This window comes from Meleagris gallopavo, chromosome 7 (assembly GCF_000146605.3).
Source record: "Meleagris gallopavo isolate NT-WF06-2002-E0010 breed Aviagen turkey brand Nicholas breeding stock chromosome 7, Turkey_5.1, whole genome shotgun sequence".
In the NCBI taxonomy this organism is placed as follows: domain Eukaryota; kingdom Metazoa; phylum Chordata; class Aves; order Galliformes; family Phasianidae; genus Meleagris; species Meleagris gallopavo.
The window spans coordinates 7,352,169-7,364,746 of NC_015017.2; the positions used below are offsets into that span (position 1 = coordinate 7,352,169).

General features: G+C 41.7%; 1 protein-coding gene across 1 annotated transcript in view; it reads left to right on the forward strand.

Annotated features, from left to right (window-relative positions):
• Positions 1-2,187: 2,187 nt before the first annotated feature.
• The window catches only part of GLS (glutaminase), a 48,139-nt gene continuing 37,748 nt past the window's right edge, over positions 2,188-12,578 (forward strand). The window contains exons 1-5 of the mRNA XM_010713377.3: positions 2,188-2,288; positions 4,423-4,519; positions 4,984-5,105; positions 10,431-10,560; positions 11,642-11,721. Of these exons, the coding sequence (XP_010711679.1) occupies positions 4,427-4,519; positions 4,984-5,105; positions 10,431-10,560; positions 11,642-11,721 (425 nt within the window). The 5' untranslated portion in view covers positions 2,188-2,288; positions 4,423-4,426. The remainder of the gene's footprint in view (positions 2,289-4,422; positions 4,520-4,983; positions 5,106-10,430; positions 10,561-11,641; positions 11,722-12,578) is intronic.

Sequence of the window (12,578 nt, forward strand, 5' to 3'; positions counted from 1 at the left end):
AAAACTGGGAACTGCTTCTTTGCAGTTCAGGTTGGGCAGGAATTCCTGGTGGCATATCAGCCACGCTCATTCTAATTCTTCCCCTATGAGATTGCAAACATTTTACTTCAGCGTTTGTACGTGGTACCTTAAATGTAGGAATGCTTGCTATGTTAAGACAGTGTAGGGTGTCGAAGAAGAGTGTTTGAGCAGGCAGGTTTCTGGGCTATCAGCTGGCCTGGGTGAGTGCAGGCTGCGCTCTGCTGGCTGCAGTGCAAAGTCTGCTGTGCTGAGCTGGTGGGTGGACGGGGTCCCTCTGGAGGGCAGCAGTCCTGTCGCTCTGTGGGCTCACCTGGGACTTGTTAAATTTGGGGAAGAAGAAATATCTGAGGTTAAGCTTAGAAAGCAGCCACAGACTGGTAATTCTGAATGACTGAAGATTGTGGATTAGAAGGGAATCGTTGCTTCATGCTTAAGTGTTTAAAACGCCATGTCCAAGTGCAGTCGTAAATGATCCAGATAGGATCTTGTGTAACATGAGATAGTGTCTACTTCTGCTTTCAGTCTAACTGCGTTTACTTCTTGCATTTTATACTGGACAGTAATAGGATCACATGCAGTTCACCTTAGTATAAGCTACTTCTGAGTTATGTGGACATGTAGTAAGGTGAGGGGGAGGAGCAAGACAGTGAATTTTGAAGCGTAGCTGGTAGTGCTGCTACATATAGAATCCAGCAAAGCGAAACAGAAGAGTTGTTACCATTGTAATGTTTTTCCCTTAGAATCATAAGGGCGCACTACGGCTCCTTTTCAAGGCCAGGGGTGAATTCTGTTGATAACTTTATGAATTTGTTTTGCTTTCATATTCAGGCTGGATTCCAGTGGAATCACTGGATGTTAAGCAGGCAGCTGTTCGTCTGACTGTGCTCAGCTATGCAGGTGCATCAAATTATTGGGAGTTTTCATTCTACCCAAACTTCTCAGAGTAAGATTTTGAAGCAGCAGTTCACCTGAAGCACTTCGACATCTGATGGCCACGTCTTCAGCCTGAAGATTATGAATGTATGGCTTTCTCTGGGTCTTCTGAGCTCTCAAGTAAATGGTTTCCTGCTGCTGTTGGTGGGCTCCATGTCCAACTGAACAGCAGCCACTACTCAGTGTGACAGCTTCTGCAGGCTTCATACTGAGCTACAGATGGCAGCCCTGGCAGCTTTCACTTGTGTCTTCTGGTTAGTAACATGTGATCCATGAGTAGCCTTAGTATGACTTGATCATTTTTTGTTCTGCGCATCCCATTTTGCATTTGCTGGCTATGCCTGGAGGTAGGAATGTTTCTCTAGGAGAAGGCTTCTTGCTTCTTTTTTTCTCTCCCTGTGTGAAGTGAGTTGGTAATCACTGTCCAGCTGTTTGAAGGCACTGTCTGAAATCAGCCACTGTATTTGATATGTAACGTCTTGGTTAGAATCATAGTTGAACTTCTTATCAGAATAAAATCCTCCACGGAGTCTGGAATAAGCCCTGTACTGATGCAGAAGGGAAAACTGGGGGAGGAGTAGGGACTGTGAAGGCCTTGTTTTTGGATTTCATGCGTTGTTTGTCTTGATACATAAGGAACAGTGTGGAGCAAACTGTGGCATTGTGTCTAGCTCACGGGTTGCAGTACTGCTAAAGAAGGCTAATTGTACCTTTGGTTTGGGTTATTTTCCTTTTTTTTTTTTTTGCTTTTGTTGTAATTTATCAAGCCATTATTGACATAATGGAATAAAGCGGAATTTCCACTGTAGTCTGGCTGTTCCCTTGGTGTGAAAAACGTGGCTCTTTCCAACCTGTGCTGAATAACTCTATCTTGCTAAGTGTGCTCGCAGTGCCAAAATAGCGCTTTTAGGTAAAGCAAACATGAGTTACTGACATCAATGACCTGACAAACTGCAGAGCAAGCCTTTCCACCTCTGTTTAACTGATAAACTTTATCAAAGGATAGACTGTTTGACCCAGAGCAATTTTCTGTAAATATATCAAGTGCCGTCCTCTTTGCTTTGGCAGTCGGTGCAGAGCCCATGTTAAATTGAGCTGACTGACCCAATATTGAACAGCAGCAGACGTGAAAGATATGGAAACTATTTCACTTTGTGCTGTGAAAGCTGCGTCTGTCTTCAACAGATGGAAAAAAGCAGATGAAAATGTTGGTTACAGGTCTGAAGCTTTTGTCTGTTTTTTCTGCAATCTTCCAGAGAGCAGTTACATCTTCGGAGTAATCCTGAGTCCAAGGGGAACAGGGATGTTTCCTCTCCCAGAGCTCCCGCACGCCGGTAACAAGTCTTGTTGCATAGATGTTGTGTAAAACATCGAGTTGTTCTCAGCACTGAGCTGAGTGAAATGCTCTGTGTGTGTGGGTGAAGCTCAGGGCCGTAGTGTGGCTCTGTAACCCTGCATGGCTCTAAAACGAGTAGATAGCTGCTGAGCTGCAATGCTGCTGCAGGAGGAGAGTTTGATCTGCATGTGGGTTGGTTTGGTTTTGCCAGCTGGGTCTGGGCATCCCGCTCTCAAAAGAGGAGCAGTGCAGTGTGCTGCGTGGAAGACGTGAATTTTCTTGAGGAAAAAGGGCGTTTACTTGAGGTAGCTGTTAGTGCCCGCCTCGGTTGAGTTGCCAGGCTGTCTGTGCGTTAGTCAGCCAGCTCTGCTTTTAAAAAAAATCCAGGCTGGAACACAACGAGAGTTCTGTGGGCTTACAAAGCTGTCTTCTGTTCGGAGGATGGAAGTACGGCGTATTACTTTGGAAAATGAGAAGTGAGGTTTTTACTGCTGGTTCTAAGCGCTAGTTAGGAGGAAAGGGGGGGAGGCGAGCGCAGCCGAAGGGTTGCTGTACGTTTAAGAGGGTATATGGAGATAATCAGGTTTTTATTAAAAATAATGAATCATGAGTGTGACCTGTTGTTGAACTACAGCAAGGGAGTGCTGGGAGGAGAGGGAGGCGTAGCACCCATCTGCAGGGTTGCGTCGGCCACCCGCGTTCTGCGCTCCGCTGCAGGGCTGCTTTCTGCAGCTCCCAGCCCTGCAGGCAGCCTCGCTGTGCTGTGAGGGGCCGTTGATCCCAGAAAGGCTCTTCTGAGCAGGAGTTTCTTGTGTGCATGTGCATACTGCTGTAGAAATAGAGAGAATGCCTCAGGACGGTCTGCTTTTAGGTAGTAAGTCCAAACAACAGCTTTTATTTATTATACCATAGTAACAATGTATTCTCAATGTTAATAGATGCTAGGATAGAGTTTTAAAATTAGTGGCTAACATAAGGCGAGGCGAGGCTGCATCCTCTGCATTTCCCTTATGTTTACTTGGGTACTTTTTTTTTTTTTTTAACTTTGGGAAGCATCAACACACTACACTGGCTGTGTTGAAACTGACGTCAACACTTGAGGGTATTAAAAGGGAAGATGTGAAGTCCTTGGCTGCCGTTGCCTGTAGCCCTTTGGGAGCACACGGTTCCTAGAGCAGCCTTCCAGCTGCATGTTACTGAGCAGGGCTCATGGGAAGCCAAGGGATTGACTCAGCCTTGTGCTGTGACCTGCTGCAGGGGTGCTATGCGGTGTCACAGAAAGTAGAAGCTGTGAGCTGGAGGTAGCTCTGTGTTACAGCATGCTGTTCTGGGTGGAATCTGATAGCTTTCCTTCGTGTCTCACTTAAAATGGAGAGCTAAGTTAGGAACGAGTACAGATGTACAAGAAGAACATCTGGTAGTTAACACAAGGGAGAATAGGAGGGCTGCTGTATGGTACTGATAAACATACTGACTGTTTGAAGATTTATCTGTAGTGCATGGAACTTATTCTGTCTGCATTGCTGCTTCTGGTGCTTGAGATAGTTCCTGTTAGCAGATTATGCTGCAGATGGCTTCACTTGCTTTCACTGCAACTGATGTGGCCTACATAAGCTTCCAGAAGGACGGGGCACTCCTGGGAGTTCCTAAAAATAGGATTATTTTGAAGAAAATAATACGTGTCCATCACCTCTTGCCTTCTCTTGTCTGTGAAATTCTTGCATCAGTCTGCTCTTCGAGCTCTGTTACAAGGCATGCAGGTCTTGGAGTCTGAGACATTTTTTTATCCTCTATGCACATAGCACTTCTGTCCTCTGTAGGATCAAGCAGAGGGAAAATGCAATCAATCTGCTCCAAAGAATTTCCAAATCCATTTTACAAAGGCACTTGTCAGTAAAAAGATGCGTGTTAAAAATGTTTCTAAAAGCATCATATGTATGCCTCTAGTGTTACAGTTTTCCTACCTTAAGCTGAATTAAAACCTGATCATTGATTTAAAAAAAAAAAAAAAACCTTTGAAATGAATACTAGTAGTTATGTTGGTAGTTAAAATGTGTTTCCTTGTGAAAAATGCGAATGTATAAACAAAAATATTCACTGATCTGTGTGTGTGTGTTGTTTTTTGTTTTTAGTAAAATGAAGCAAGGTCTCCTTCCTAGCTTGGAAGATCTGCTCTTCTACACTATTGCGGAAGGACAAGAGAAAATACCAGTGCATAAATTCATAACTGTAAGTTTACTGTTCCCGGGTGCTGTATGAAAGCTAACTGCTATAAGGTGGTTTGTTTGTTTGTTTTTTTTTTTTAACTTTCTGGATGCAAGAATTTAAACGAAGGATTTCATGTTATAGATAGATTGCTGCAACAAGTAATGTAACTTTTCCCCTTCCTCAACGCTGTTTGTGTAATTGAATGAGAATTCTTGTGCTATTACTCATTTATTTGCTGTACAAGACAATATGCTTCAAAGCTTCTGTGTCTGTGGCACAGCTCAGTGGTGTTTGCACTTAGAGAAAATGCAGTTGGACCACTGTAGATTTTGATCCAAACCTTAGTAGCCCTATAGCAAATATCTTGAGTATTTTGATGTTGATGGTGCCATGGCAGATAGGTTTTACATTAATAAATGACACTGAACAGCAGAGATCTTTGCACTAGGAAATTCATTTTAGTAATTACTGACTTATTGTGGTAGGCACTCAAATCTACAGGATTACGTACGTCGGATCCCAGGTTGAAAGAGTGCATGGATATGTTAAGACTGACCCTTCAAACAACTTCTGACGGTGTGATGCTGGACAAAGACCTCTTTAAAAAGTAAGCTTCGTTGTCAGTGTTACTGTACAACGCTGAATGAATGTTCTGTGTGTGTTACTGACATCTGTCGTGGGGAGACCGACGGTACATAGTTGTGTAGTAGGAAAGGGTCCAAGCGCACGCTCCTACTGTTAGTATTTTTGTAAAAGCTTCTGTGGCTTCATGCAGCAGGCAGATGGTGTAATAATCATCAATGCTTCATGTATCAGCATTACCTGCAGGTGTACTTGACCCCATCCTGCAGCTCTTACTCAGATACCAAATAAACGGATGCAACGTGGGTTATTTTCAATAAGTACATAAATCTTCCTTTCTGTTTTTAATCTGAAGTCCAGGGAGCTGCTTCTGTGTAGCTCAGAGCACGTTGGTACTGAGATGAGAGCACGTACGTAGATAATTCTAAGTGAGTATATGAAAAATAGCAAAGCTGAACTTCACTCTGCTATACAGAGATGAGAACTGTAGACTCTGCTTTGATCTGTTTTGGAAAAGATTTATGTGCCTTATTTTAGTGATAGTCTAAGAGAAGTCTGTGGTTGTTTAGCTGAACAATATAAGCACTGTTCAGCTTGTCTTTGGTTCCTTCCAGGCACACTCCTTCACTCTCCTATTAATGGCTTTTGAGTGCCAAAAGGTTATAACTAGGTGCTCTTAAATCTTGAAGAGAAGTTTGTAGTCTATTTTTGAGTCCATTTTTCTTCCATTTGCAGGGTAAATGATGCCATATCTGAAAGTTCCTTCTTTCATTAAGAGCTTTTTTCAAAAATGATACATTTCTGTCCCGTACAAGCATTTTATTTTTTTTTGTTAATGGTGTACTGGGTTCCTTTTTCTGGTAGTTTGGTGTGTGTGTATGTATCAATATAAATATGTGCACACACAGATAATTGCAAAGAACTGGTGCTCCTTGTGTGCACGTGCATCAAGGAGAAACTATGGCAAGTGCTGGTAGCATAAACTTGTCTAAATCAGTGAAGCCAAGTCCAAATTAACTGTGAAGTATTTTAGGCCACGTATCTGTGCTATCTATCGTTGTAACAAAAGATTTAACACCTTTCTACTGGTTTTACTAGATTGGAATTGGACTTCAAGTGCCTTATTTTGAAGACTTCTGGCTTTTTGGTGTTCTTCATCTTAGACAAATAAGTGGAAATAGCCATGTTACAGTTAGAGCAGTTCCAGTTTTTTGTCTTTCGTCTCCAGAGGTTCACAGAATGGCCAGGGTAGGAAGGGACCTCAAGGATCATCAATCTGCAACCTCCCTGCTGCATGCAGGACCACCGACCTCCCCATTTAATACCAGACCAGGCTGCCCAGGACCCCGTCCAATCTGGCCTCGAACACCTCCAGGGACGGGGCACCCGCAGCCTCCCTGGGCAGCTGTTCCAGCACCTCTCCACGATCTCTGTAAAGAACTTCCCCCTGACATCCAACCTAAATCTTCCCTGCCTCAACTTCAAACCATTTCCCCTTATCCTGCAGTTATCAACCCTTTCAAAGAGTTGATGAGAGGTTCTGGAAATGAAGACTGGATGCCCCAGTTCCAGCCAGAAGGCTTGATAATTTTCTTGAAGCAGGTGTTCATGTTGCATTAATGTAACGTAAAGTCTTTGTAGCTTGATATGTCGGTGAGCAAAGTCTGCATGCTGAAAATGGTGCAGCATTCCAGTTAACTGGTGGTATGCTTTGTTTTTTGGTACCTTAACTATGGTACTACTTTAAAAAGTATAGATAAAACTTAAGCTGCTCAACAAATTAGCTTGTGATCAATCTGTATGGCAAAAAGGGGAAAGTCATAAGAGTTGTTTTAAAAAGGTGCCAAATTGAGTAAGATGGTAGCTATTGAGTAACAGTTATGAGTTTATACTTCATTCTTTTTCCTATTAACTGGCTTTTTAGACTTAATCTTTGTCACAGGGTACCTTGTGTCCTGTTTTGTTGACCTGGAATTGTGTCTTGCTGGCCAAATCTCCTCTCGATATGCTGGTGGGGAGCAGCAATCTGGGTCTGGTCTTTTCTAAGCATCTGTTACCGGATCTCAAACAGGCTTATCTATTTCCTGTGGAACAGCTGTGCTGCTCTCTAAATCTGGGCAGCAAATCCTGGGGAAAACTTTAATATCAGATATACTTAACCCAGGTATTAATAAATGCCTTCATCCTATTTGTTTGAGGAAATAAAAAGCTATTGATAGAAACTGTGGAGGACTTCAGCTATATTACTGTAAATACTTTTTTTTTTTTTCTGAAGTTGCACTTAGTTGTTTTGAAAATGTCTAAATATATTGTACACTTGACAGATACTGTCTTCCTAGTTGGAACTGGAGCTTCACATAGTGTTTATGCTAGTTTTTGAATCAAAAAGCTTTGTAAGATCCCGTTCTGCTGTATAGCTTGCCTAGCGATTCCTCAAAATCCTTGAGTTCAGAGTGTCTTGTTTTAGCAGGTAGCTACTCTGTTTAGGAAAGCAATAATCAGCACTGGGAGCCAGAATTTTAAAGAGAAGGGATAAATGCAACAAGTTTCATGACAAAAGAAATAAAATGATCAACGTTGCATGCTACGGACCTATATATATAAATTTAAGAAAAATGAAAACTCAAACCACGGCTTCCAGATGATGCAGAACGTATGACTTGAATCCCAGTCTTCTGTTAGAGCACTGTGGAGAACGCAGGGAGCTGAAGGGCACTGGGATGGGGTGAGATGTGCTGTAAGCTTGACAGTTTTGTCCTTTGTAGGGACGAAGTAGGCAGGTCAGTTAGAAACCTGTTTTGGAAAACAGATGTGATGATTTCTTACTTGTCACTAAAATATTCACGAGAGAGAGTCATCTGTGAATATCCATTCTCTTTGCTCATCCATCTTTCTGATGGGAGTTCATTGAACTTAATCCCCGCTTTACCCTTGAGTGAAAATTGCTTGTTAAAGCGCAATACCAGCGTGTTCCTCTGAATTGCACATCCCTGATAAAGCACATGCAAATGCATCACATGCCCAGCAACAGACAGAAGTGCAGGTTATTCAGAGTCCTTGCTAACCATACTTCTGTTTTTTCTACCTAGCTTTATTTTGACCTCTTGTTCATGTGAACAGCAATGTGATAGTATTGCAACCCAACTGCATTGTTAGGCTGACATTAAAAAGCTTGGGAAAATGGAGATTTGAGATGGGAAGGTAGCACTCCTACCTTAAACACTATTCCTACATGCAGTATGTAATGAAGTCTACTTTGTTCTTGAAGTTTTCATGCTGCTCCATTTCTTCTGAGCCTCAGCCATTCTTCTCTGAAGGGTAACGTGGAACATAAACTGTCTACAGGCTCCACTGGGGAGATGTCAGCTGTGGAATACTCGAGGCTGGCAAGATGAATGTCCCCTATTGATTGAAAGTATCAGTGCTGCATAACTGGAGCTCACTAAGACCTGCTGTTTTGTCCATGCAGTACTTGTTTGCAATACTTGGCTAGATGAAACGACCCCCTGTATTTAGTGCCTGAAGTCATACAATTTGCCTGGATTAAGGAGCTGCTGACCTTGGCAGTTGCAGAAATGCAGTGAAGTCCTTAACCAGTGTGGCCACTTCTGCAGTCAGTGTCTAGCTTAAAGCAACTGAATTATTTAAGTGAGACTTGATGTAAATTGAAGGGTGTAAAAATGCCCTTTTTGCAATGTAATGTGATATCAGAGGAGTGTTTCTCAGCACGTGCTGCCTTCCTATTGTCATGTTGCACATGCTCTGACTTCTTGGGCTCTTTTAATAGACTTAGATTAACTTCATTTTTTTTCTAATGAGAGTACTTGATGCTGTTTATGTGATACGGATGGTGTGCTGAAATGCATCTCCGAGTTAAACCTAATGTGTGTGTATATTCTTCCTTCTGCACACGTGGCTGCCATAATTGCTCTTAATTACTTTTGAAAAGGGGTTGCACCACCTGCAGGAAGACTGCTGGGAACAAAAATGGGCAGGGTTTTGGCAGGCTGTGTGAAAAGGGAGTGGACGAGCATGACAAATCAAAACAAAACCAGCTGAAACTGCTGTTTTAATGTAGGTTAAGAGTTTATTACAGGCGGAGCAATTCTCACATTACCAGCTTGTGTACAAGAAACTTCTCTGCTGTTTCTCTTCCTCTGTTGGAGGGAAGGGCAGACCAGCATTTGGGATGGTTGTCAGTTGGATTTGCAATAAGGTATTTAAAGTACAATGGAGTTCCAAGTGAAAGTGAAGCTTCTAAAACGGGAAGGGGATGGGTGCAAAGGGAGGGTAATTCTATCTGCTCAGTCATCTGCATGCAACTTTATTCTGACCTGGTGTTGACTTCTAACCACAGCATTATTGAAGTAGCGTTCAAAGTGATGTCATCTTCCATCTTCTTCATCTTCGTTGTTATGAATAACTCCTAATTGGAAGAAATGAGTTCTCCTTCCTAGTAGAGGCATGTTTTTAAGTTCTCACCTGTCTGAAACAACAGCCTGCTTCTGCTTTTATGAACACTACCAGAAAGTGCAGTAGGAACGTTATGGGACGTGTTAATTTGGTGTTAAGCCTGCCTTTCTCTTTCTTGCACTAGGATGGGGCTGTTAATCCCCTTTATCGGCTGTGCTTTAACGGTGTGATAACAGCTCCCAGCTCTCATCCTCTGCTCCCGTTCTCCCCATCCACAGACACAGCACTTAGCACAGCTTCTCTCACTTAGTCTGTTTCTCCTAGATCAAGTCCTTTCCATTTTATCTCCTTGGTTGTAAATGTCCCCGATGGGCTGATGCTTGGAGATGTGGGGCGATGATGTGATTGTATTTTAGGTTAAAATCAATCAAAAATGGTGATGGTCTGAAGGGAGAGACTTGGACTGCTTTTCAGTGTTGATTTTTTTTGTTTGTTTTAGATGTTAGCAAGGACTTCATCAGTTTTTCTGTTCTAACAGCCCACGTGTTTTTCAGCTCAGTTCAGTTTGGTGTGTTGGCAGCTTGCCTGCTCATTTGAACGAGGACTAAGGCAACTTTCACTTGTGTTGGTCCAAAGGACTGGGTGGCTTAGCTCCTACTTGAAGGGAAATTGATGGCACTTTGCTGTACAACCCCACAATTGAAATAAGAGTTGAAAATAGAATGGCATAGAAGTGAAAATGTTAAAACAATTATAAATAACTTTCAAAAATAGGGATGAAGAATTCATTCTAATGAAGACCTATTATTTTAGGAACAAAAAAAAATCTTAAAGGGACTGACAGTCCTTAAGAAGCAATTGCACGCTGGTTAAATAAGTCATCTTTTTGTCACGTTTGTCCAACTGCTAATATTTATTTTCCTTTGACTTATTGCAGGTGTGTACAAAGTAACATTGTATTGCTTACTCAAGCTTTCAGGAGGAAGTTTGTCATCCCAGATTTTATGTCATTTACTTCACACATTGATGAGCTATATGAAAGTGCTAAAAAACAATCTGGAGGAAAGGTAACGTTTCTTCTAAGTTCAACTTGAAGCTTCTCTAGAATTCTTGACATTAAGCAAATATGTTTGTTCTTTCTCAAGTAGGGGGCTTTTCTTCACGTTTTTAGCAGAACGTGAAACTGGTAATTTGATGAAAGTAGCTGCAAAAGTTGGATTTTGTTTGCAGCTTATAAACTAAGATAGAAATGCAGCTCCATACCTCTGACAGTCTTGTAAAGTTGTCGGGCTGAAGACAGAAAATAGTGTTGGTCGTTCTTAATTTTACTCAAGTTATAAAGCTGCTGTATTACTTGCTACTAAGGATGTCTGTACCTGTTTTTCTAACCTAGAACCTGCCAGTTGTGTGAAGTAGCACAGGTTTTAAGTGCTAACGGTACTGTGCTTAGTAATTGAAGTTTTTACAAGTCCTTCTTTTCAGTGGTTAATTGAAAACCCCAAAGTTGGTTGGGGTTGGTTAGAATGTTATTTGAAAATCCTAAATATGCCATAAAATTGGGCACGGATTGCTCTTAGAACATGCTGAATCATAGAACGGCTTGGGCTGGAAGGATCATCCCAAGGATCATCAAGTTCCAACCTCCTGCCACTGTCAAGGCCACCAAGCTCTGTATCTGGTACCAGCCCAGGCTGCCCAGGACCCCATCCAACCTGGCCTCGACCACCTCCAGGGACAGGGCATCCACAGCCTCTCTGTGCAGCCTGTTCCAGTACCTCGCTGCTTTCTCTGTGAAGAACTTCCCTGTGACATCCCATCTAAATCTTCCCTCCTTCAGCTTAGGGTCATTTCCCCTTGTCCTATCACTGTCTACCTGAGTAAGAAGATGATGCCCCTCCTGTGTTTATAATCCCCTTTTGCTGAATGCTGAAGTATGTATTTTCGTTGGAAAAAAATACTCCAGTTGATAATGGTCTCATCAGTATAACAATTTATAAGAGTTCTTAGGTTTGCTTTGTGGTGATTTGGGATAATACAGTTGTACCTCTCACGTCCTCTCCACATGCAATTATTACCATATACATACACCAACATACAGTTAAGTATTTTGGATGATGTAACATCTCTTTTTGTTTTTTGTTACGATAGGTTGCTGACTATATTCCACAGCTGGCCAAGTTCAGCCCTGACTTGTGGGGTGTGTCACTTTGCACAGTGGATGGGCAGAGGTATATTTTTAACTTGGAAATTTTGCTGTTTCAGGAAGTTAAACTGTTTGATAGATGCAGCACTTCCTGGTGTCTCATGTTTTAATAAAGAAAAAGCATTGTAGGAGTTGTTTAAGAGGTAAAACCTACGTGGACCTTATTCTTCTTTGTTTTAACTTTCTGTTGAAGCTAACTTAGTTTTGTTTTTATTAAGTGTTGCTTTAATAGTATTTGTAATTACACTGTAGAGGTGGATTATATTGCTGTTTGGAGCTGGCAACAAATAAATAAAGCTGAGGGTAATTTCAGCGATCACCAGAGGACGAGATAGAGGTGATGCTTATGTAGTATTAATCTTTGAAAGCTGATGATCTTTTGTCTAATAGCATCCATGTTTGGATTTAGACATAACATTAAAATGCAAAAAAGTAGTTACTCTACTCTTAATTTTATGACCGCTGTACATCACTGGGTGAATTTCCCAAGAATATTCTTTACAAAGGAAGTGAATATGTGGAAACTGGACAGAACTTCATTCTGATTTTTTTTTTGTTGCTTCAGATTTACCAAATTGTCTCTCCTGTAAGGGTGTGTATAGCTCTTAATGTAGCTACAGTGTTTTTTTTATTCAACTATGACTCAGTGCAGCAGAAAACTGAGCCAAATGTAAAGCAGTATCTCACATAATTTAGCTGAGAGGTGAGGTAAACTATTGTGTCAACCTTTGTGACCTGGTGACGTGAGATAAACGTTTGGTTGCATCTCTGCTGTACTGCAGTTTGATGCGAACATACTATGTAAGCTGAGTATCAAGATTCTTAGGTGTTCAGTTTGTCTCAGCTGAACGGAGCATTCTTGAGGTCATTGGGCTGCCTTAT